This window comes from Saccoglossus kowalevskii, chromosome 3 (genome assembly GCF_978046115.1).
Source record: "Saccoglossus kowalevskii chromosome 3, keSacKowa6.1, whole genome shotgun sequence".
In the NCBI taxonomy this organism is placed as follows: domain Eukaryota; kingdom Metazoa; phylum Hemichordata; class Enteropneusta; family Harrimaniidae; genus Saccoglossus; species Saccoglossus kowalevskii.
This window is the reverse complement of record NC_140643.1, coordinates 35,544,456-35,567,248: the sequence shown is the minus strand read 5'-3', so window position 1 is coordinate 35,567,248 and position 22,793 is coordinate 35,544,456. Positions and strand designations below refer to the sequence as shown.

The window sequence follows — 22,793 nt, the reverse complement described above, 5'->3', positions numbered from 1 at the left end:
CTTCAGAATTTTAAGTTTAATTTAAATTTTTAATTTCATTCTGATTCACAGTTCGTATACTGCCTACACTACAGTATATACTAGTTACGCAGCCTATAGCTAATATTGGATTTATCTTTCACGAATATGCAAATGAGATATATTAATGCCTTAGATTTGTTGATATTAATTTGTTGCACAACTTTAATTGCCACAGTGCATGTTTAACACTTCATTTGTATTTTGAAATGTTTGTTATGTGTATTTGTGTCCAAATTACAAAGTACGATACTATACAAAATACTAAGATTTTCAGAGAGTCTGAGAAGGAAGCTAAAATATGTCGTACTGTGATGTCAGAATCACGAGAATTGACGTTTTACTATTTCTATACGTGATTTTCAATTCACTACGAGATATTGCGTAATGCGATTACATTTTGTACTTGATATTCATTTTTATAGTTTGTTGTCAATAAAATCGAAATGTGTATAGCAAATTATTGAGCCTGAAAATACTTTCGCGTTTGTCGTCGAATCCCTGTGATATTTAGACGTCACTGCGGCACCATGACTTTGGTTATGTTTTTACGTCCGGTTTCACGCATAATGTGGGATCTCGCAGTGAACGAAAATGGTCTATTTTAGATGTCACAGTATGAAGTTTATCATTACTGATGGGGGCGCTATTTAAAGATGAAATTTATGGGCAAGGTTCTATACATTGAATAATCAATCAGTTTAATATTGCAGGTGAATAATATTTAGTAGCTTAACATTTCATAATATGATGACTTCATTAATAGCTTTCTTTATCAGAAAATTATTTGAACGGGAATTGTTATAAAAACAAATACAGTGCAATATCTTGTGAACGTGTGATGGCGCTAGTCAGTAGTAACTGTTCTCATGAAACACGTGAATTCCGTAATGAACAATTTCAACCACAAAGTGCAGTATTTAGAGTAAAACTGACACAGATTCAAGAATTTTGAGATCTGGATTGTCATGAATAGACCAATCAGAAAATGTATAACATGTGGATAATCAATATTTATTTGCATTAGGAAAAACACAATTTAAAAAAAAGCTTACAATCATCGATCTCATCTTTAACTGGGACTACTGGAAGTATTTTCACAGTCAATCTCATGTTAGCTTGGCCATATACTATACTGGTAATTGTATAATATAAAAAACGCACTAGGAATATAAGCAATGCTTGACATTAGACACATTGCTTTACTGGTGGAAATAAATGACAACAAAATTGCAACAAAGTAGACATCTTGTAGTAAAACATTATCCCAATATTCAACAAAAAGGTTTGTTCCCCCACAATACAAAAGTATTAAATGTTAGGCAAAACACAACAAGATTCGTTTTGGTCATCGTGCTCAGAAACAGAACTTTTTTTTGGGTTTTGCCAAAATACTGTAAATATGAAAAAAACAAATGGCAAATTTAAATCAAAGAAAGCTTCGAAAGAACTCCTGTGTGCTGAGAGAATTGGACACACATTAAAAATTAATTAAAAATTAATTGTACTTGAGATATTGATGAAAAAGCTGAAAATTAATTATGCCGATCAGGTAATTAACATGAAGAGTATAAAACTAATAAGGTCTGCGCAATGTAACAGACCATCTATGTACCAAGTTTAATTGAAATGTGATTAGAACCCAAAAATTATGAATTATTATGCTAATGAGAGAATTAATAGGAACAGATCTTAACCTAAATCTAATGAGGTTTTTACATTGTTCTAGAGCATCTATGTACCAAGTTTCAATGAAATGAAATAATTAGTACTTGAGATATCAGTGTGAAAGTTGAATATTGAATAATTATGCAAATTAGGTGATTAATATGCACAAATATTTAGCCCAAAATAATCAATCTTTACATAGTCCTCGAGTATCTATGTATCAAATTTAATTGAAATGTGATGATTACTACTTGAAATATCAAAAACTGAAAGTTAATTAATTATACAAATTAGGTAATTATTATGTACTGATATTACCCTAAAAACTATCAGGTCTGTGCCAAGTTTTATTGAAATATGATGATTAGCACTTGAGATATCAGTGGAAAAGCAAAAAATTTACGAATCATTATGCAAATTAGGCAACTAATATGCACATATTTTTACCCAAAACTAATCAAATCTGCACCTATGTACCAAGTTGCATCAAAATCCAATGAGTGTTTCTTTAGATATCAGTGACAGACAGACATACACACACACATACAGACAGGCAAAGACTTGTGTGCTTTAAACACAGGAGCCAAAAAAACAATACAGCATGTAAAAGGAGTAATGGGAGACACACAGTTGTGTTTCCCCCGGTATTAAAATGCATTCATGGCATAATGACTGTAATAAATTGATTATATACTGACATTTTTGCTCAACTGCATTTTAATCTTTTCCCCTTGATTGGACATTCAGTATTTACAATCCTTTCATTTGTACATGTCAGACCATAAGGGCACCAGGATTTACAATCAAGATACACAGCAGTTGCATGTAAAACGTGCACCTGTAAGTTTGCAAGAGAAAATTAAGCTGTAATCTCTTCGGTATCAGAAATTGTATGTTTTCTAGTTGGTGTACAATTATAAACCAAACAATTGTACCTAGACTCTTGTAAACAGAACCCCACCAATGGCCAACTTTTTCATACAATATCCTCTGTCCCCATCATCTGCAGACATTATAATTGACAAGGCCTTGTCAATTTACAATATTCATAACAGCAGTGTAGGTGTCAGTCATTTGAGATACTGTAAAATGACTAATTTTCACTGGGTTTAATTAAGCGCATTTTGCAGTTAGTGAAATAAGCAAAATTAAAACCCAGTGAATAATTAATCCTTTTACAGTAGATACAACTGTTGCTGTTTATAAATCTACATAAAAACAAAGCAACAATTAATTGAAAACAAAGCGACAAATAACAATTAGGAAACAAACAAAAAAATTATCAGTTAACTGGTTATACAAATTACATGAAACTTAAAATGAATTAAAAATATTAATATTTCATCTATATTTAATATCATGAAAACAAGATTGGCTTCTATACAGCATTACTATCTGACAAGAATTAGTATATTAGTGGTATTATTCATCACAGAACAAACTCTTCAATGTCAAGATGTGCAGCAAATTTTACATAAAAATGTTATTATGAAATGGACAAAATGTACATGCTGTATAGCAAACCAGAAAATGATTTCATAGTGTACATGTAACTCCATCTTGTTTTACCAGATAATTTTTACCATAATAATATTGATAAGTACAAAGTACTTAGACTTAGACTGCAAAATTTTACAATTGTGTCTCATGTATTTCTTGATTTTCTTTGCTGGGGTTCTGTCGCTCACCTTTTATTTCTTCTTCATCTACCTCCATAGCTGATTCTGATTCAGTTACTGCGCCCTTATCAAATGATTGACTCTCACTATCTTTTTCCAGTACACTTGTGTCACTTGGAGATGTGGATTCTTCATCTTTTTTCAAGTCACCAGGCTTTTCTGGATCTTCAGAAGTTACTTCTTGTTGTTTCAATTCATCAGCCATATTCTTTGTTAGGTCTGAAACTTGTTCGGTTTGTGAAGGAGTTGTTTCTTGTTGTTTCAATTCATCAGTCATCTCCTTTGTTTGGTCTGAAACTTGTTCGGTTTGTGAAGGAGTTGTTTCTTGTTGTTTCAATTCATCAGTCATCTCTTTTGTTTGGTCTGAAACTTGTTTGGTTTGTTGAGGAGTTGTTTCTTGTTTTTTCGAATCATCAGGCTTATTTTTCACATCTGGAACTGGAGCAGTTGTTTCTGTCATTTGTTTGACAAGTGATCCCATCTTAATCTCAAAAAACCTGTAACATATACCAACAAATTATTATTTAATATAACTGCATTTGACCGATTACAAACTTATCACAAGAATACTGCAACAATGTGATCCAGTGTTGCCTGAGTGCATACTTTTCCATAATATTATTATACATCTTAATTTCTTACTTGTAGTCATAATTTGATGAAAGATAGTGGTCTGAAATGCCAGCAAAAAACATTTCTATTTCATGTGATACAATTATATTTCTGTCACACACTACACTACACATTTGGCAAAATAGAAAGAGGTTCGTAATACTTTCAAACAGGTTGGTACAGTGTTTTGATGACAGCTAAATTCAAATTGTTTTTGCTGTGTGATGTACAATATAAAAATACTAATTACACATTTAGGTCTAATTTTTATAGCAATATTAAAACAATTGACCTTTGTGTACATACTGTTTTATCTTTGCTTCTAGCCAATCCTTGTGTAGTAGACCATCTTTCCATGATTTGGGTAATTTGTGAAATCCCAGTTTACATCCTAGAAGAGCACCAGCTACGGCACCATTAGTGTCAGCATCACCAGCCTGTAGATGAAATATCACTATTATACATACCATTAAAGCAATATAAAAAGATGAACAAGCAGCCTGTCGGCTGAGATAGCCCCGCTATTAGCAATGCACATTTCAATTAAGAACTGCAGATATCATTAGAAAATGAACAATATGTATAGTATCAAAGCAACTGGACTTGATGTTTTCAACGAGAATTTAAAAATATCACTTTTCACCAAAAATGACGATAATAATCATCAAAATTAAATAGTTGGAGATATCACCACGAAATTAACAAATCTGAAAGAGGTCCACATGTAGTACCTATATATGTAATATAAAAGCAATCAGACTTGCTTTTTTTAAAAGAAGTTGAAAATATTACTTTTACCAAAAAATACATATCGGTAAATATTCACTAAAATTAGAGAATTAAAGATATCACGAAATGAACAAATCTGAGAGAGGTCCACATATAGTACTTATAATATCAAAGCAATTGGAAATGCGGTTTTCAACAAGAAGTCAAAAAAAATCACTTTTTACCAAAAATTACAAAAATATTCATCAAAATTAAAGAATTGAAGATATCATCATGAAATAAACAAATCTAAGAGAGGTCTACCCAAGGTACATATACACCAAGTATCAAAGCATTCAGACTTGTAGTTTTCAAGAAGATGTCGAAAAAGTAAAATATTGACACAGATGACGACAGACAATCACTCATATGATAAGCCCCGCTCGAAAAAGTCGACAGCGGAGCTAAAAAACTAAAAAAACTCAAGTAATTCAAGTAAACAATGACAGTTTAATAATTTATGTTATACCCATAAATTACCTTCACTGTGACAAGTACAGTTTGATTTTTTAAGCAACTTGACTACATAACCTGTATGTAAACTACTGAGATGAAATATAACAATAAGAAATGCATACTGCATGCATTTGACCCAAACCAACCAATGAAACCTCAGAAAATATTTATGTCAATTGTTTTCATGGAATACTACAATCGTACAGAACCAGAAGCAATATATTAATGAAATGAAATACAGCCCATAGCAACACCTTTTTGGATCGATTTGACGGAATTTGCATGAACAGAACAAACAAAATTAGAGCTGTAAACAGCATCACAGCTGGGGTTTTGCAAAGAGACCAATCGTTAGATGCACTATTTGAACCCATGACCATCATGATGAAACCTATCACTTTCACTAATATAACTTAGATTAAAACGAACTTATTTTAGATTATCTGTCAACAAGCCTTGAAATACAATAACCTCCTATGAACTAAGAATGCAAATAAGATAGAATCTGTTTTTGTTACAATATACTAACCTCCCTGACAATTGTTGTCAGTGCTTGTCTGAAATCATTCTGTTTGAAAGCCCAAAATGCAGCACCAAGACACTTATACGTGTAACCAATCTTAGCAGACTCATCTAAATCTAGCTCATTTATTTTCTCTACATTCATATACCAATGTAGTTCATTTATCTGAAAATAAATAATACACAAATAATGAATAAATTATTTCTTTGCTAAGAATAATAATGAAAAATTCACTTTTATTGCAAAAGAAGGATTTGTTCTTGCGTAAGCATTTAAACAGTTTTGAAAAAAAAGACAACACTTACCTACCTACCTACATGTTTGCATTTGAATGAAATTCAGAGTCTTTAAATTTGTAAACCCATTTCGATACCAATTTTCAAAGGTTTAAAATTCCCCTGAGATAGTTGAAAAGGTTATAAAACAAAACCAAAAGACCAAAAAGTTCTCCATAGGTTATAATTTTCAAAAAAAAACATAGCATAACTACTACAACCTTAGTCGTTGAGACAGACATACATTCTGAATAGGAATTCAGGATGGATACAAACTAGTCTGGATGGTACATGTTTATCACACAAGTGATTACCTGCATGACTCTTAAGTTATCAATTAATTGAGGGTTAAGGGTCATATTTTTAAACAGAGTTCTGGCTTCAAAACATCACCCTGGATCATCTTTTGATCGACTTTTCATTTTCAATTTTTCTATCTATTACGGTGTATAAATGCAAATTGCGGTCACCAAAGATGAATACTTGGAACTTATTTATGTATATATACCTGACAACCAAATCAATAGAATATATTATTAGTTTTTTACCTCTGTATCGGTAGAAAGACATTTTTTAGCTTCATGAAAGGCATCTTCAATTACCCCTCCAGCAACAACTTCACCATTTAAACCTCTATGTCGGTCACCTTTTAACATCATTGCTATTGCTGATGTTACAGCTACACACGATGCGGCACATCTGTGAAAATAAAACATATAAATGTCTGGATTCAACATAACAACTAATATATCCTACAAAAACATTATATTCTGGATTTTAATTTCCAAATTTTTTTTGAAAAAGGGAAATTGACTATTAAGTTAAATCTACATAAACTTGTAAAATTACAATTTTAAACCCAGTGAATTTGATCAAATATCTAAATAGTGTGATTAAATAATAATGAAAACTAATACTTATACAGTACCGGGGGGGGGGGGGGTATATGTTTTTTATGTCAAAAGAGTTGGAATGGATAGATAACCTAGTTTTAACTACAACCGAATTGTTCCATATTTTGACTATATGCCATTACATAATCCATAAATTAGCATACGCTTATTAAAATACATAACTGAAACCATTATATGGGGTTCAGCAAAACTTAAACACCAATGTTTGCCGCAATGTTTCTTGTGTGCTACACCGCATCAGTGGATTGACTATACTACTTTGTAACTATTATTTAATATTTTTAATGATCAAACTTTTTTAAAGATACATTTTTTAAAACAAATCTCTTGAAACCAGGGCTGATTTGTTTCAGACTTAATTATCACTTTTTGATCAACTTTAATCATACCTTGGATCAGCATGAGTTGTTTTACAAATCTTTTTTGTATTATTGACAACCGTTTCCATATCATCAAAGTTATGAATGCCAAGTATGGAGGTCCTCATAACAGCACCATTGGGTGCCAGAAAACATCCACTAGATTTCCATACAGCTTCTGCTGCCTTTGAAAAAAAAAATATAATAAAAATTACAGAAATACCAATATACTATGCACATGCATCAAGACACGTACAGAATGACATTCACACTGATTCACTGTTAAATGAGAAGTTCAATACCGTATTTTCTTTTTTTTTAAATTAGTGATTTTTCCACCAGGACTAGTAGAAATTATCTGTTTACCCTAGGTCTGTTACTAAGGTCTCCAGGGTTATGAAAACTGATGAACCATGTTAATGATTGCAATAAAATGTATAGATTTGACTGAAACTGAGCACACACATTAGCAATCTTTCTATATCATGTATGAAAACATATCACTTCATTTTAGGTCAAATGACATTTATTAATAAGCTAGCACTATCTATTTTTGTCTAACAATGGAATTTCATTTAATTATGTTGTACTAGTATTAGTGAGTCTGTGCTACAAAACGGGTTGCATCAACGATAACTACTAACTAACCTAGTACTATATTAGCAGTGTTGGAGTATGTGATTTGCATTTTGTTTTATATACCATACAAGTATATTGTCATGCAATTAAGTTATATAGTATAGTAATTAAATTAACCTTGTGTGGTTTAGATCCTTTAAAATCTTCGTGAGTAAGAACTTGATATGTTGTATTTCCTATACCCAAACCTCCAGTGTCACCAAGCTCCGGAAAACCATGGTGCGCCCATTCAAGCATTTTCTTTGCAAAGTCTGTTGGATCAACCTAGGAAGTTATGAAGTGTTAGAACATCTTGTTGGTCAGCTCCACATGTAATGCCAATATGCGATATATGTATTATTGTGCTCAAAATAAATAATGATAGAGCAATATTCACCCAGTTTCCAACCACAGAACTACACATTTCTGTTCAAATTAACCAGTGATTAACAGCACTAGCCAATGAGCAGACACTCAGTAACAAGACTAGCTCAGTGCATGCTTATTGGTGGATTAAAAAACTGCTGTGTATCCCCCTCACCTTGGTTATTTGAAATGTATATTATTTCTACACCAAAATTAAACATACATATGTAGTTGTTAATGTCTCCAATGAATAACTTTAGGTGGGTGATGGGGTAGAAAGCAGGGATGTGTTGGCTTTAATTTGAAAGCATTTTTGTTGGACATCACAACAAGAATGACGTACGTTGTGCTTTATTTGCAAACATTCTCCAGGTGGCCCCGCTTGCAGGTCTCATTAAAGCCTACATCCCTGAACTGGGTTATACCTTGTGACAATTAATTTTATAAAATGGGGTTGTGGATTCATATGGAGATACTGCCCTCTCTCCCTTTGGCTTGTTTTAATTAAGGTGGGAACACAATAAACTTGCATGTTGAGCGTGATATCTAGCTGTGTGGAATGAACGAATGACCACGCCTGTGACGATACAGTGGAATGAGAGAAATGTGAGTTGTGATTACACAGAAAAAAAATGCAAATGCATATGAAGCATGAATACTGTAAGTAAAGAAATAAAAGACAGTCATTGAAGATGGTATCCATATGTGAGCATGACATTGAACACATGGCTAGAAAGAAAATGTGTGTGTGTGTGTGTGTGTGTGTGTATGTGTGTGTGTGTGTGTGTGTGTGTGTGTGTGTGTGCGTGTGTGTGTGTGTGTGTATGTGTGTTTTGACACAAGTTTACAACGGTGGTAGTCATTGTATTAAATCTAAAAAAATGAAAAATAAGAATGTTTACAGCAGCTGGGTCTAACCTTTCCCTTATTATCTATTATTGATTGTAGTATCAGGATCATTTGATCACTGTCATCAGTCCAGTCACCAGTTTTCCATCTACTTTGATGACACCTGTAACCTTGACGATTCAATCTTTCTTTCATGTTCAATTCTAGTTCCTTCTCATGACCATACCACTGAAATAAAATCCACATACACACAACACTGTAAATACAGGTAAATGTATTTAGTATTGTATTGTAAATCTGTATCTAACTTTTATATTGCCATATCTTGTGTATTGTTGTGAAATCTGGGGTAATACATATAAAATTACTTTAAATTGTGTATTTTTACTCTAAAAGAAAGCTATAATAATAATAATAATAATAATAATAATAATGAATTTATTGTATCGTTAGAAATAACTTCCATTGATTGACAGCAATAAAATGTTAGTAATAATTTAAAAGTACAATTCATATAAAACTAGTTATAAGAATTGTTACAAAAGAGGGATACTTTAGCCATGCAAAACCATTATTTTATAAACTAAATGTGTTAAATGTATATGATCTAATTGAATTAAGAACCATGCTTATAATGTATAATTTTTATCATAAAAAAGTCCCAGAAAATATTTTGAAGTACTTTACAAATACAAGTACACAGCCATAGTACAAGACAACATTTAGATTTCTGTCTAAAATATAGAAGAACTACTCTCAAGTCAATGTGTATGTCATGTTATGGAGTCAAACTTTGGAATAATATCAAAAATGATATTAAATATTGCAATAGTCAAAAAAAATTTAAACACTTCTATGTAAAGATTTTGTTAGATAAATACAATACTCAATAGCTGCAGTAACTAAGTATCTATTTAATGTGTAACTTATTTTGTCAATTATTTTCACTTTTATTTCTCTGTATATTATTTACCAGGACCTTGCCATGCCAAAATCATCACATCCTCTATATTGTCGTTTAGTTGAAAAAAACAAAAAGAAAAAACATAATTCCATCAAACAAAATTATAGTATTTACATAGCTTAAATAAAAAAAAAGTTAATTACATCCGACAGTTGAGGGTACACATTCTAAGATCCCTCCAAGAAAAAAGAAATTTATATGGTATTGGTATATGAATTGTTTGCTTCCTGTGTTGTTATATTACTTTGGCAAACCCGCTCAACCACTGTGTACAACAACAATTTCTCACAGTAAACCATGGGTGTGGTTTTACATTTTTTCTCAAATACAATCTTATCTTGGTAGTTATACTTACGTCTGTAGCTTCTGGTTTCGCCATGAATTCTGTCAGCAGTCCAATAGCATCACCAACACAGTTACCATAGATTGTACCAAAAATACTATCTATTAATTTGTCATGTTCCAGTTTGGTATTAAACCCACTACGCCCACTAAAAATCTTTAGTTTTTTTGAAGCCATGGTAGTGAGCCACTGGGAAACGTTTAGACAATACTCAGTATACTTCCGCTTTTGCTATTCCCTATCAATGCCACCTCAGCAAAATTTCGACCTTCAGTCTCAGCGTTGTTGAACGTACCTGGCATAACAATAAAAAAAAACGATCGTTTAACAATAGGCTGGTCAAATCCACTGCGGCCAAATACTGAAAAATACAGACAGTTACATTGTGAAATGGCTTACATACATAGTCTACACTTTTAATACTTTTCGAACAACTTACTACAGGACCCATCATCTTATTGGCATAGCGTTTAAACAGAGAGGTGCCTCTGGTTTAAATATTAACTCAGAAGCCCTTAAACCCCTATATGGCGTGGTTTCGTTTATTGCTATTTTTGCTGAAATATGTTTTCTAAATATGACCATACGCACCTTGGTACTCGTGTATGACAACTGGGAGTGTTATCAAATGGGAACTGAATAAGAGTGGGGGGGAATCCGGGGAAACCCCTTCTTGCCCTCGTTTTCATATCGGAAGTGTTAGTTTGTTCGTTGAACAATATTGTGATTTACATGTGTGTGTTTTGTGGTCGTTTTTGATCGCAATTTACCCACATTCAGTGAATGTTAAATATGTTTCCAGAGGCAGCAGATGACGATTCAACAACTGTAGTTTGTCAGATATCGGGTAAGCATACATAATGTAGTTGACTCGTTCTTATGGACCGCAAAATTACGTGTTAATTGGGAACCAGCGGCGGCAACTTCTTTTCTTGGACTTTTGAATTCTTTCAAGATCAACTAAACATCTTGAATTTGGGCTTTTTGACGATTTTGGTTTCTCACTGGTACATGTTTTTCATTGCATCGTTTCAAGATAAACAGAAAAAACATGATATATATTATTGATTGACACTCTCACTCTGAAAAATATACAGCTGCAGTATAAGGTCACTAAAACTGCGAAATAATAAAATATGAACAATAATGGAAAACAAAAAGTGTAATGAAAGCCTTCTGTTAAGTCGAAACCCAAGGAGTTAGCTAATTTGCTAGTGAGTTTGCAAATTCACTGCCCCAAAACTTTCGAGCCACTGTGTAACAGTCAGACCACTCAGATATCATTTTGTCTATAGTACATGTAGTGTTCACGCACAGCTCCTTAATATGGACCAAGAGGTCAAATACCTTAGCTCATGCTAAGAAAGTGTGCATGAATGCTTAGCACAGGCTGAGAAATGTTGTGTATAGATTTACCCTGGTCCATGTCCTTAGCATCATCGAGCTAAGCGACCAAAATGCTAATTCTATTCAATGTTCTTTTGCAAGAATTACTATCATTTTCATTTGCTTTGGTATTGTTTTATAACCATAGAACTAACATGTATACCTTCCTAGTTTCTGTATCCTTAGCTTGTACTAACCAATGTTTGCTCCATTGCATGAATTGGGTCTATCCGATAATTCAAACATATGAGGTTACTGTACTTTGCGTAGTGTGAACACTACTATTGTGTATGATATTCATGGGTTTCACAAATGCACTTACCTGGTAATAGCAGGCCATCATCCTGTAACAACAGGCCAAAAATAAAATAAAAAGGCTCTCAGCAGTGTGAATCGCTGTAGCGAGACCGGCGTAGGCGGTCAAGAGGGCAGAGAGTAGAGAGTAGACGGCCAATTTTGGCTTATAGCAGGCCATATGGTCTGCGGCTGCTTCTTAACGAAACTCAGCTTGATATTCATGTACTTTTAACATACATAATTGGCAAATAATGAAAATGTTTTCTTCTTTTCTTGCAATCCACATTAGGTTGTGCATAATTACTTTGTATCTTAATTGTGGTAAGAAAAATATAACAATAGCAAAATAAAAAACATTGCTACCAACTTACCAAGATGTCGGGTAGTCACATAAAATTTAATAGCCTCATTTGCATTTTTTCAATTAATTTTATGTTATAAAAATGTACCTTGAATATTCAATCATTTCCCCCCGATATCTTCAGGAGCTTTTATTCTTATTAAATTTGCATTCACTTTATCATTTTCAGCTCCAGTATGCTTAAAAGTGGAGCCTGTTGGCCGTTGGTATCAGGCATATATCAGTCGGCGACATCACAGACGAACGTTATCACATACCGAAGATTACAATTCAAGTAGCTCATCGGATTATTCTGATGATGATATCATCACTGAAGATGAAGATGAAACGTTTTTACTGACACTTGATCCAAAAGAATGGAAGGTACAACACCCTATGACTTGATATTACCCCCTTCCAATCATTTTGTTGTTTGTGAATTTTTAAAAAAGAAGTTTTTGTGATTTTCCCCGTCTCACAGAATTCGAAAAATTAAAATCCTTTTGCTTGAGACTTGTTATACATGTATCGTGGCTACCGTAAAATCTGTATTAGAAGTCGCATCATTTGTTTTTAATAATTGAGAACCCAAAATTCATCATTTCTCATATGTGTTAAATGCTCTAATAGAAGCCGCATCCCCTCTGTTGCATTGTTCCATTTCAATAGAAGCCACGGCTTTTAATACAGATTTTACAGTAAATACAAAACATATAATAATACTTGTATGTATACATTGCATCTTCCTACACAGAGCCATCTTACGCACACTCATGAAACTGACCTCTATTAAAATATATGTATATATATATATATATAACTTTCTTAGAATTTGTATTGTAAACAAAACATAGAAAATCCAAACAATATATTACTAGTTAAATAAAACGAATACATGTACAAAAGTGTTAGATTTATAATTAATTATGTTTGCTTGTGGTTGCCTAGAAACAAGACCATTATAGAGTTCTTGGACTTGGGCATCTTCGCTACAAAGCCACGGATCAACAAATTAAAAAAGCACGTAAGTATCATTTCCAATGACTGTGATATTTCTCTCACTATGTGAATTGTTAAATATATGCATTATAAATGCAGTCTAGTTTATTCAGTTGTCTGTTTGAGTGTGTGATTGGCTGCCATACAAATGTCCAACAAATTCAAATGTGTTTATGGGCATAAGAACTATAAGGAAAACATCATGGATATTAATTTAGCAATAGTGACAATTAAAATCTAAATCTTTATTGAAGTATTACTACCGGTAATTAATTTTTTCACAATCAAACGTTTTGTCTAACAACTAGTCAACAACAACAAAATGTAGTTTGTGGTAGTTTGGAGATGAGTTGCTATTGATCAAAATATTCAAATGGAACTCAGTTGGCATTATTTAAGTTGTGTATAGTGAGTTTGTTACCACACTTGTACAGCTGTATACCTGATAGTAACAATTTTGGGCTTTGTATTAATATAGATAAGATGAAAGTCCTAAAGCATCATCCTGATAAAAGAAAACGTGAAACTCATGTACCACGAAAGGATGGGGATGATGATTATTTTACATGCATTACGAAAGGTAAAATATCGTATTTATTAATTATTACTCATGAATGTTGCTATGTAATGATATGATGTTTTTTTTGTTGTTGGTGGAGTGAGTTGCATATTTACCCATATTGCAGAGTAATGGAGACTTGTACTTTGTTACTCTCTAATTTTCAATTCACCGCACATCATGACATTTGGTATGTGCGATGATCATACCCCTGCCTACTCCCCAATTGAGATGTTCACTACTGTTAGCTGTAAGTCGTTACATTAGTGAGTATGCAACAGCCTTCCAATCAAAACAGTTACCTACTCTTTGTGAACCAAGGTCAGTGGATCTGCCAACTCTAATGGCTTCTCGTTTCTATGTTGGTACCGGATTCTGCCATAAATTCGATTCGCCCATCAAAAAAATCGCCCTGGGCTGTTTCAAGGCTGGTTGGGGTTCAAAATTTCAAAAAATGATCATGTATTATATTTTCATTGAAAAATCCAGCTACGCCGTCAGTTGGACCACCTGAAAATAAAGAAACTATTGCAGAAGCTAATCTAAAATTTTATACATTTTTGTCTTTACTGGATTAAAAAGTACATCGCGCATATTTCTCTAAAAAAATCACATTATCGAACCAAGTGTGCAAAATACAATTATTTTGTTTCATTTTATTAGTAATGAAAGTATATTCTAAAAGAAGTTTTAAATAAAAATGAACCCAACTGCATTGCTTAGAAGCAAATGATCGCGGTAGTGCAATCCGCAATTGTTGATTATTACCTAGTAATGATTATTATAACGTGCAAAAAATAAATTCGCTGAATTGTTATGAAATGTTAATAAATTTCAACTTATTTCATCGTAAGTGAATGATTCCGATCGCATTTTCAAAATGAAGAAATAGATAAATGAATATCTGCCATGTTCTGACCTGGGACGGTGTTCTTTGACCTGACAGGTCAAATCGCTAATTAACCAATGAAAACGATGGATGATGCCAACGTGTTCAAATTACCACAGCTCATTTAAATATGTAAATGTTATTGAATGCGGCTCAGAAGAGATTTGGCGCTGCTGTTGTACGATCTTTTGGCTTGGATTTTGATGGGAAAGCGATATGATTTGTTTTTAAATAAAAAAATTAGTTGTTTTCAAAAGATAAACTGAACATTTGAACATTTAACATTGTTTACAGCGATAACAGCTCATTGTCGAAATGAAGCTTACCCATTCACGCTAGTCGCAATAAACATCAATACTCTTGAATAGGCGTCAGTGAGTACAGTGAAACTTTTAGGCATCTGAAAAGATTTAAGTAACACCTTAAAAAACTGATGAAAAATCGCCCTGAACTGCAGTTTAACAGCCCAGGGCAAATTTACGGCAGAATCCGTCAATGATTTATTTAATCCAGTACCCTTGTTTTTACCCTTGTCTGATCGTTTCAGCGTATGAAATATTGGGTCATCGACAAAAAAGAATAGCTTATGACAGTGTGGATCCTGAATTTGATGACAGTGTACCATTTGTCAATCAAGATTCTAAAGATAATTTCTTTGAAGAATTCACTGAAGTCTTTGAGAGAAATTCAAGGTACGTTCTATTATGACTTCTTTGTGAAAATTTACATACAGTATATTATCATTTCTTTTGTGGAAGAAAGACTATACACTTCATGTGCGATAATTCATACAGACATGTTCTACTATAATATGTACCAGGATACTTTTAATATTTTCACTCAAATTTATTTTCCCTTTTTCACTAAAGTGGTGAAGTGGAAATACCGTTTTTCTGTATTTTGCATTCAACTCATAAAAATCAGTGAAAATAAACTTTATATCAAACAGCCTAAATGTCTTTCCAGCTAAAATAAATTATTTTAAAGTTTTCCTTTTTTACCCCCTGTCTGAAGGTAATGTATAGTATTTGATGAATATTTTTAGATTTTGAAGAGACACGTTCAATACGCATTTCCATGCGCAGTGTTTACAACCTGATTAAATTATTCGTTGTCAGAAAGATTTGAACATATGTGTTGCACGATTTAAAATTGTATTTATTATTTTCCCCTTCAGATGGTCAACCACAAAGAGAGTTCCCAAATTGGGTGACATGAATTCCTCTAGGTCAGATGTCAATCACTTCTATGGTTTCTGGTGAGTATTAACCTTTTCACCATGAGACTTTCTCATCAAAATTTGTCTGCACTTTCTTGAGGTATGTAAGAGGTGTGAAAAACAGAAAGGGCAGATGCCAAGTGCAGAGCATACTTTTAGAAAAGGGCCGAGGACGTACGAAAAAACAATATAGAGTGCGGATCAATAAACCTTGGAGGGCGAACACGCTAATACAATAGCATGTGGAAACGGTGAAAACAATTCTATGACTGTCCTCCATGCCTGGAAAATAGTTGGCCAATAAATTGAATGCAGCTGACTGATTTACAAAATTCCTGGTCAAAAACACAGACTACAAGCTGATGATAAAATTGAAATTATTAAAAGCAGGCTATGACTGATGAGAAAAATAGTCAGGCAAAAATACAAACTACAAGTAAACGACAGAATTAAAAGTAAATAAAAGCAAGACTGTCGTGCCTAGCTACGGTTCTGTCGCCCACTACAGTGACATTTTAAACTTACTTGTTGTAGGTCGTATTATTTTGTAAGTTGCACTCTCGGGCTGGCAATGTACACCAAATGAAAACGGCAACCGACAACCCAGAACTATGTTTTTCACACCTCTTAGATACCTCCTTTCTTATATTTTTCAATATTTCTGGAAATAAACCCTCACTTTTGGAGTCAAAAACGAATTTTTGGGTCAATTTGTTTTTGTTTTTACTAATATTCTGAAAAAAAGTGCAGACCATAAATGGGATTATTTTCTGAATTTGTGATGAAAAGAGGGAACTGTTGTTGAGTATTAAAATGAATGGTAGGTATTGATAATTCCTTAGCAACATGTGTATTCTCATTTACATTGTTTTGTATACACAATCCAAAACACAGTCAAATGCATTCAGGTGTGATTATTTTCAACCTTCAAACCTATTTAAACCTGTCTAAGCTCAACTCCATCTCCATAGACTTATTAACCAACTGCCTATGTAAACTGATTAATTTCTTCTGGCCTTCTGGGGTATGAATTAAACAACTTGTTCTCACTCTATATATAAAATGTAATGCTATAAATTTTAGTCATTGTTTAAGGAAAACTTTGCAACACATGTAATCATATATTGATCTTCTTGATTGATTGATTGATTGATTGATTGATTGATTGATTGATTAGGCCGATTAAGTTCAAAATTCCCCAGATATGTCTAACATTATATCAGTTATATGCATATGTACAGTAAAACCTGTCAAAACCGACCCCTGGATAAACCTATCTACTGTCAGAACCGACCAATTAATGTAGCCCCGAAAATTTCTCAATAGACGCCTTTGTTAAAACAACCTATGAAATCCGACCACTGTCTACTCTGAACAATATTCACACTGAAAATATCGACCATTCGACCAGTTGCATCACATCCGCTGTCTAGTAATCCGGTCTGTCCGATCTAAAAATGTGCATTGTGTTCAATTTACCGTGAACATCACAAAAACAATACCAAATCTCACACTACAAGTAACGTCCCGTGTAAAACAATGGCAACTTATTAAGTTTCTCACACCACACGCCAAGACATCGCATACTGTCTGGACAGTGTTATGACGTCAGATATAAACAAATGATCGGTGACATTGAGTTTTGAGTTTTCTTATTTTCATAACTATTCTAATCGGTAATTTGTGCTTTCGAATGTTTCCGTAAAGGGGGCTTCAAGATTGAAATTGCCGATTATGAAAAGGCAGACAACAAAGACACAGTGTTTCGTTGATAAATACCTCCACTTTGATGAACGTATACCAAATGAAGCAACGTATGACGGCGAGTGGGAGCAACAGATTGTTGGAAATTTTATTGCAGACAAAAAAGACCAAGAATCTACAGACAACAATGACATAAATTGCAACAACAGTCAAATTATGGTCCTCCATGGCGATGTGCTAGACATGTTGACTAGATTACAGAACTTGACAATAAACCAAGACTCGAGTTACTTGACAGCTATCCAAGATCTCAAAATTCTAAACGATAAAACAAAATCATTGAAAAAAAGATGTTCTTTAAACCAGTCAACACTTTTTTTTTCCAATCATGATTTGATTCATTGACTTAACAGCAAAATCGACTTTCTGTCTGCCGACTGCCGGCCATCTTGTTTTTCATGGTACCCTTGTTACTTTATCTTGAATTTGTCTTGAACGTTTCTGCACCAACGTGATTTTTGTGATTCAATTCAATATGGCTGGCGGACGCCCAATTTTTATGTAAAAGCACTATAAATCATCATTTTTACATGTCTGGAGCTGTTTCTCAGAGATAACTAGGCCAATTTGGATCAAAGTTGGTATTGGGTTATAGTTGCATGTCATATTTTTTCTGTGATTCAAACTCATATGGGTGACTTGTGGCCATTTTGTTTTTTATGATACCCATGCCTACTTTTCCATAAATGCAATGAACATTTCTGTTAAAATTTTGTACAAAGACAGTATACCAATATTTACATCAACATGAACATTATTTTTTTAATTTGATTTAATATGACTGCCCAATGTCCAATTCTTGTGTAAAAGCACTAAATCATATTTTTTTACAAATCCATCTCCTATTAATGGTTTCAATCTAATCTCAATGACTTCATCAGCATCAAATTGATATGTCAGATCACAACATTTTGGACGGGACTGTGTCATTAACAATGACTTGTTTACTAAGTCCCTGCTTTTATTTACCATGAGCCGACCACCACAGGAACGTTGTAGGGTAGAACTTACCCTAGCTGACAAAGTCAAGCTTATCAAGGATTACGAGTCAACGAATCTAACTCAACAACAACTTGGCCAGAAGTATGGCATCGGGAAATCTACAGTGACAGACATCATAAAGAAAAAGGCAGACTACATGAAGCAGTTTGAAAATAACATCGATGGATCCAGACAGCGCATCAAAACTTCATCAAAATTTGAAGAAATAAATGGCTTGGTTTGGACATGGTTTCAGCAGGCACGTGCAAAGCATATTCCGATATCTGGTCCGATGTTGCAGGAAAAAGCATTGTCATTTGCGTCTGAACTCAGTGTCAAAGCTTCTAACGAATGGCTTGAAAGCTGGAGAGGGCGTTATTCGATTAAATCGTTCAAAGTCAACGGAGAGAGTGCCGATGTAGATTTGGAAGTGGTCGAATATTTCAAACAGCGCATTGGTGAACTGTGTGAAAAGGTACAAACCAAAAGATATTTTTAATACCAGTGAAACTGGTGTTTATTTTAGAGCCTTGCCTGATAGAACACTGGGAACAAAATCAGACGATTGTAAAGGCGACAAAGTTTCAAAGGAGAGACTTACCGCGTTGTTTACATGCAGCATGACTGGAGAGAAAATAAAACCATTTATTATCGGAAAGGCAGCGAAACCACGCTATTTTAAAAATATTGATCCAAAAACTTTGCCTGTATACTGGAATTCAAATAAAAAAGCTTGGATGACAAGTGCCCTATTTGAAGAATATCTCCGTGATTTAAACAATCAAATGCGTCGTAAATGCCGAATAATCTTGCTTTTTTTTGACAATGCCACTTCACACTGCCGGAACATTAGGCTAATGCATGTCACTCTGAAATTCATTTAAAGCTTGATACAGAAAATGACTCTTACGTTCTGTTATTGCAAAGATTGTCACAGAATCGAGTGCAAGTGAAGTTTCGAAATCCGTAAATGTACTCGACGCCGTACAAAGGTGGTTTCAATCAACTGGACAGTGAAATCACCGATGTGGAAGAAGCAGATGACACAGAAGAGATGAGAAATCTTATCAATGAAGTCACAGGGCCAGACGTTCAATGCACCGTTAACGAATATCTTAACTTCGATGACAATATGCCGACAGAGGAAACTTATGATGGAGAATGGGAACAGCAGATTCTAGAAAATTTTATTAAAGACAAAGAAAACCAAGACTGTCTAGATTACGATACAGAAACAGTGAATGTGACGAGAGCATCAACATGACACATGAAGATGTGCTGCACATGTTGACAAAAATAAAGTACTTCGCAATAAACAAAGACTCGTGTTACCTGACGGCAGTCCAAGACCAGCAAACCATGACTGAACAGAAAGTTGTACAGAAAAGATGTTCATTGAGGCAGTCAACTTTGAACAGTTTTTTTACACCATAAACTGACATTTATTGACGTACTTAACTTAAGTTTAGTGACTTTTTTCAACATGAATCAGTGACGCCAGTAAAAATGGACGCTTTCATTAACATGTCCATGTATACGTATCTGTCATCAGCCGACGATCACCAGTTGTTGTTTTTTTATTTCTTTTCTTTGTACATGTACAAATTAATTCATAAATCTACAGTACTACATGTAATCAAATAATGTGGGAACTTTTGATTTATTGATAATAAACGTAATTACAATGATATTTACAATGTTGGTATGGTGATCTCTCTGATTAAAAATAAGTGTAAATATATGCCTCATTTTTTTAAAGCCACGCCCACCCTGAATAAACTGACTCCCTGTGAAAACCGACCATACATTATGGGCCCACTCAAGGTCGATTTTGACAGGTTTTACTGTATTTGTATTTTCATGATTTGATTCAAGATAGCCGAATGACATCCATTTTAATGTCAAAAATGTATCAAAATCACACATTTTGACCATTCCAAAACTAGATCAGAGTTGTACATGGACAGATTTTGTTCAAACTTGGTACGTACATATGTTGAATATAACCGTGATGCACATATTTTGTTTTCGAATTTGGTTCAAAATGGCTGACTGGTGGCCATTTTGTTGCAAGAAATGCAGTTTCTGATTCATACATTTGACATGCCTAGACCAATTAAGCCCAAACTTCACACATACATCATATCGGACAAACATGTATGCATTTTTTTCACCATCAAATACAAAATGGCTGACTGGCGGTCATCATGTTTAAACATCTTCTACGAATGTGGGAGACTTTGCGATTTTGGAAAATAACGAAAATTAGTATGCAAAATTATCTGTTACACAAGCAGCACCATTCACCACAGTAGAATGAAAAATTGACACACTGCCGTGGTTTCTACCTAGTTTGCACTCATGTGGACATTGCACTTCAGAACCTGTATTTTGAAACAATGTATTATTAAGTCAGAATATTATTAAACTTGTATAGAACAAAATGATTAACAAATATTAATAATAATTTATTACACTATGCCATCAGAGGGCGCAGTATGGTAAATAAAATACAAATCATAAAAAATACAGTAGCTAAACTATGATAATGCATGTTTCAATTACAATACTGCGAAATAATTTATTTTTACTGGAATTAATTTTCGCTGAAAGGACTTTTTGGGTGTTTTGTATATATATGTAAATGTAAAATGTAAAATCTAGAAAAAAAGGTAAATTCGCTGGATTTTATTTTTACTGAATCACTCCTTAGGCGAAAATAGCGAAAATAAAGTATTTTACAGTAATTTGCAGATAAATGATTCTGAAAATACTCCAACAACTGAACCATCTCTCATACATGACAAATTTAAAGTCTAAACTTCACACATATATCACATATTATTTTTCGAGGGCTGCAAAAGCCGTATCCAGTCCATAAAGGTTTTATCATATATCGTATATGAAAAAAAGTCTTTAGTTATGTTATTTTTCGTTTGTCTGGCCCAAAAGAAAACCTATTCGATTTAATCCGGGTTTCGATACGAGTCGTTTTACTGGCGTGGATTTATACAAGGAATTCTAAACGACGCAAACGCGTCAACAACTCTCGCACAATAGACAAACTAATGTCACCAAATATATCAAAATTACGTTTTAATGAAACAGTAAATGAACATAAATTTATAACAATATTTTAACGATAGTAAATATGAACTCATTATAAACTGTCTTTCTTAAGAATGAACACTACAGTCCAGCTAAGTTGGACATTTTCTGACCGTCCGACAACGAACGTTTCCTGGAGCTGATGTTGTAGCCATAGGTAGAGACGCGTTGATTTCACAGTTGTTAAAAACTGTAGTCGGTGAACGAGAAACAATTGCTTGACAAGTAGCAGTTTGGTTTACAGTTCCAGATTCTGGCGTAGCTCAACTAAGAATATCTGAAATGCGCCGAAGATCTTCCGTGGAGACAGTATCGTCACAGTCAGCTGGCATCAGTGTCGCTGGGTGTATCTAGTGACACCAATGCCAGCTGACTGCGAGTAGCGTAGTACTGTAAATTTTGTGACCAGTTATATTCATGATTGGTTGTAGTGGAATGCCGGCTTTCGTCAGGGTAATAATGAGTCCAACTGGTCTTTCGGTATATTTCCCATCCACTGAATAATATAGTTAGTCGTTATCGAAGCGCAGACTCAAATTACGCATGTTGTTTGTAAACAGAAAGTAGTTCCAGGAAATAGACGCGTTTACCAAATATGGTAAACGGGGCCCAGGTGTGATGTGGAAAATTATTGCACGGCTCGCGCATCGGGATTCCCATAGCGTTACGAGGCCGGGCAATACAAGGTATATGATAATTAACACATTTATAATGCAAACAGGGCTATATCATTAATAAGGACTTACTATATTCTTACTTACATAGCACCATTGATGCTTGATGCAGAGTTTAGTGATTATAATTATATTAAAATCATTATCTTGTGTTGTATTCCTTGT

At 33.7% G+C, this 22,793-nt stretch overlaps 2 protein-coding genes across 3 annotated transcripts in view; one reads left to right on the top strand and one right to left on the bottom strand.

Moving 5' to 3' along the window:
• Positions 1 to 1,011: 1,011 nt before the first annotated feature.
• Positions 1,012 to 11,089, bottom strand: LOC144349419 (uncharacterized). Of its 2 annotated transcripts, none has more exons than XM_085497137.1 (9): positions 11,004 to 11,089; positions 10,425 to 10,707; positions 9,175 to 9,333; positions 8,029 to 8,175; positions 7,303 to 7,457; positions 6,548 to 6,698; positions 5,731 to 5,889; positions 4,284 to 4,414; positions 1,012 to 3,862 (listed from the first exon to the last, which is right to left on the bottom strand). In XM_085497137.1, exons 2-9 carry the CDS (start codon positions 10,587 to 10,589, stop codon positions 3,319 to 3,321), a joined length of 1,611 nt encoding a protein of 536 aa, XP_085353263.1. In that variant the 5' UTR covers positions 10,590 to 10,707; positions 11,004 to 11,089; the 3' UTR covers positions 1,012 to 3,318. The 2 variants fall into 2 exon arrangements, with proteins under 2 accessions (XP_085353263.1, XP_085353264.1); XM_085497138.1 differs by lacking the exon at positions 11,004 to 11,089 and adding an exon at positions 10,816 to 10,904.
• Positions 11,090 to 11,110: 21 nt separating this feature from the next.
• The window catches only part of LOC100374191 (dnaJ homolog subfamily C member 2-like), a 29,717-nt gene continuing 18,034 nt past the window's right edge, over positions 11,111 to 22,793 (top strand). The window contains exons 1-6 of the mRNA XM_085497136.1: positions 11,111 to 11,259; positions 12,626 to 12,819; positions 13,384 to 13,459; positions 13,913 to 14,014; positions 15,430 to 15,574; positions 16,060 to 16,140. Coding sequence (XP_085353262.1) covers positions 11,196 to 11,259; positions 12,626 to 12,819; positions 13,384 to 13,459; positions 13,913 to 14,014; positions 15,430 to 15,574; positions 16,060 to 16,140 — 662 coding nt within the window. The 5' untranslated portion in view covers positions 11,111 to 11,195. The remainder of the gene's footprint in view (positions 11,260 to 12,625; positions 12,820 to 13,383; positions 13,460 to 13,912; positions 14,015 to 15,429; positions 15,575 to 16,059; positions 16,141 to 22,793) is intronic.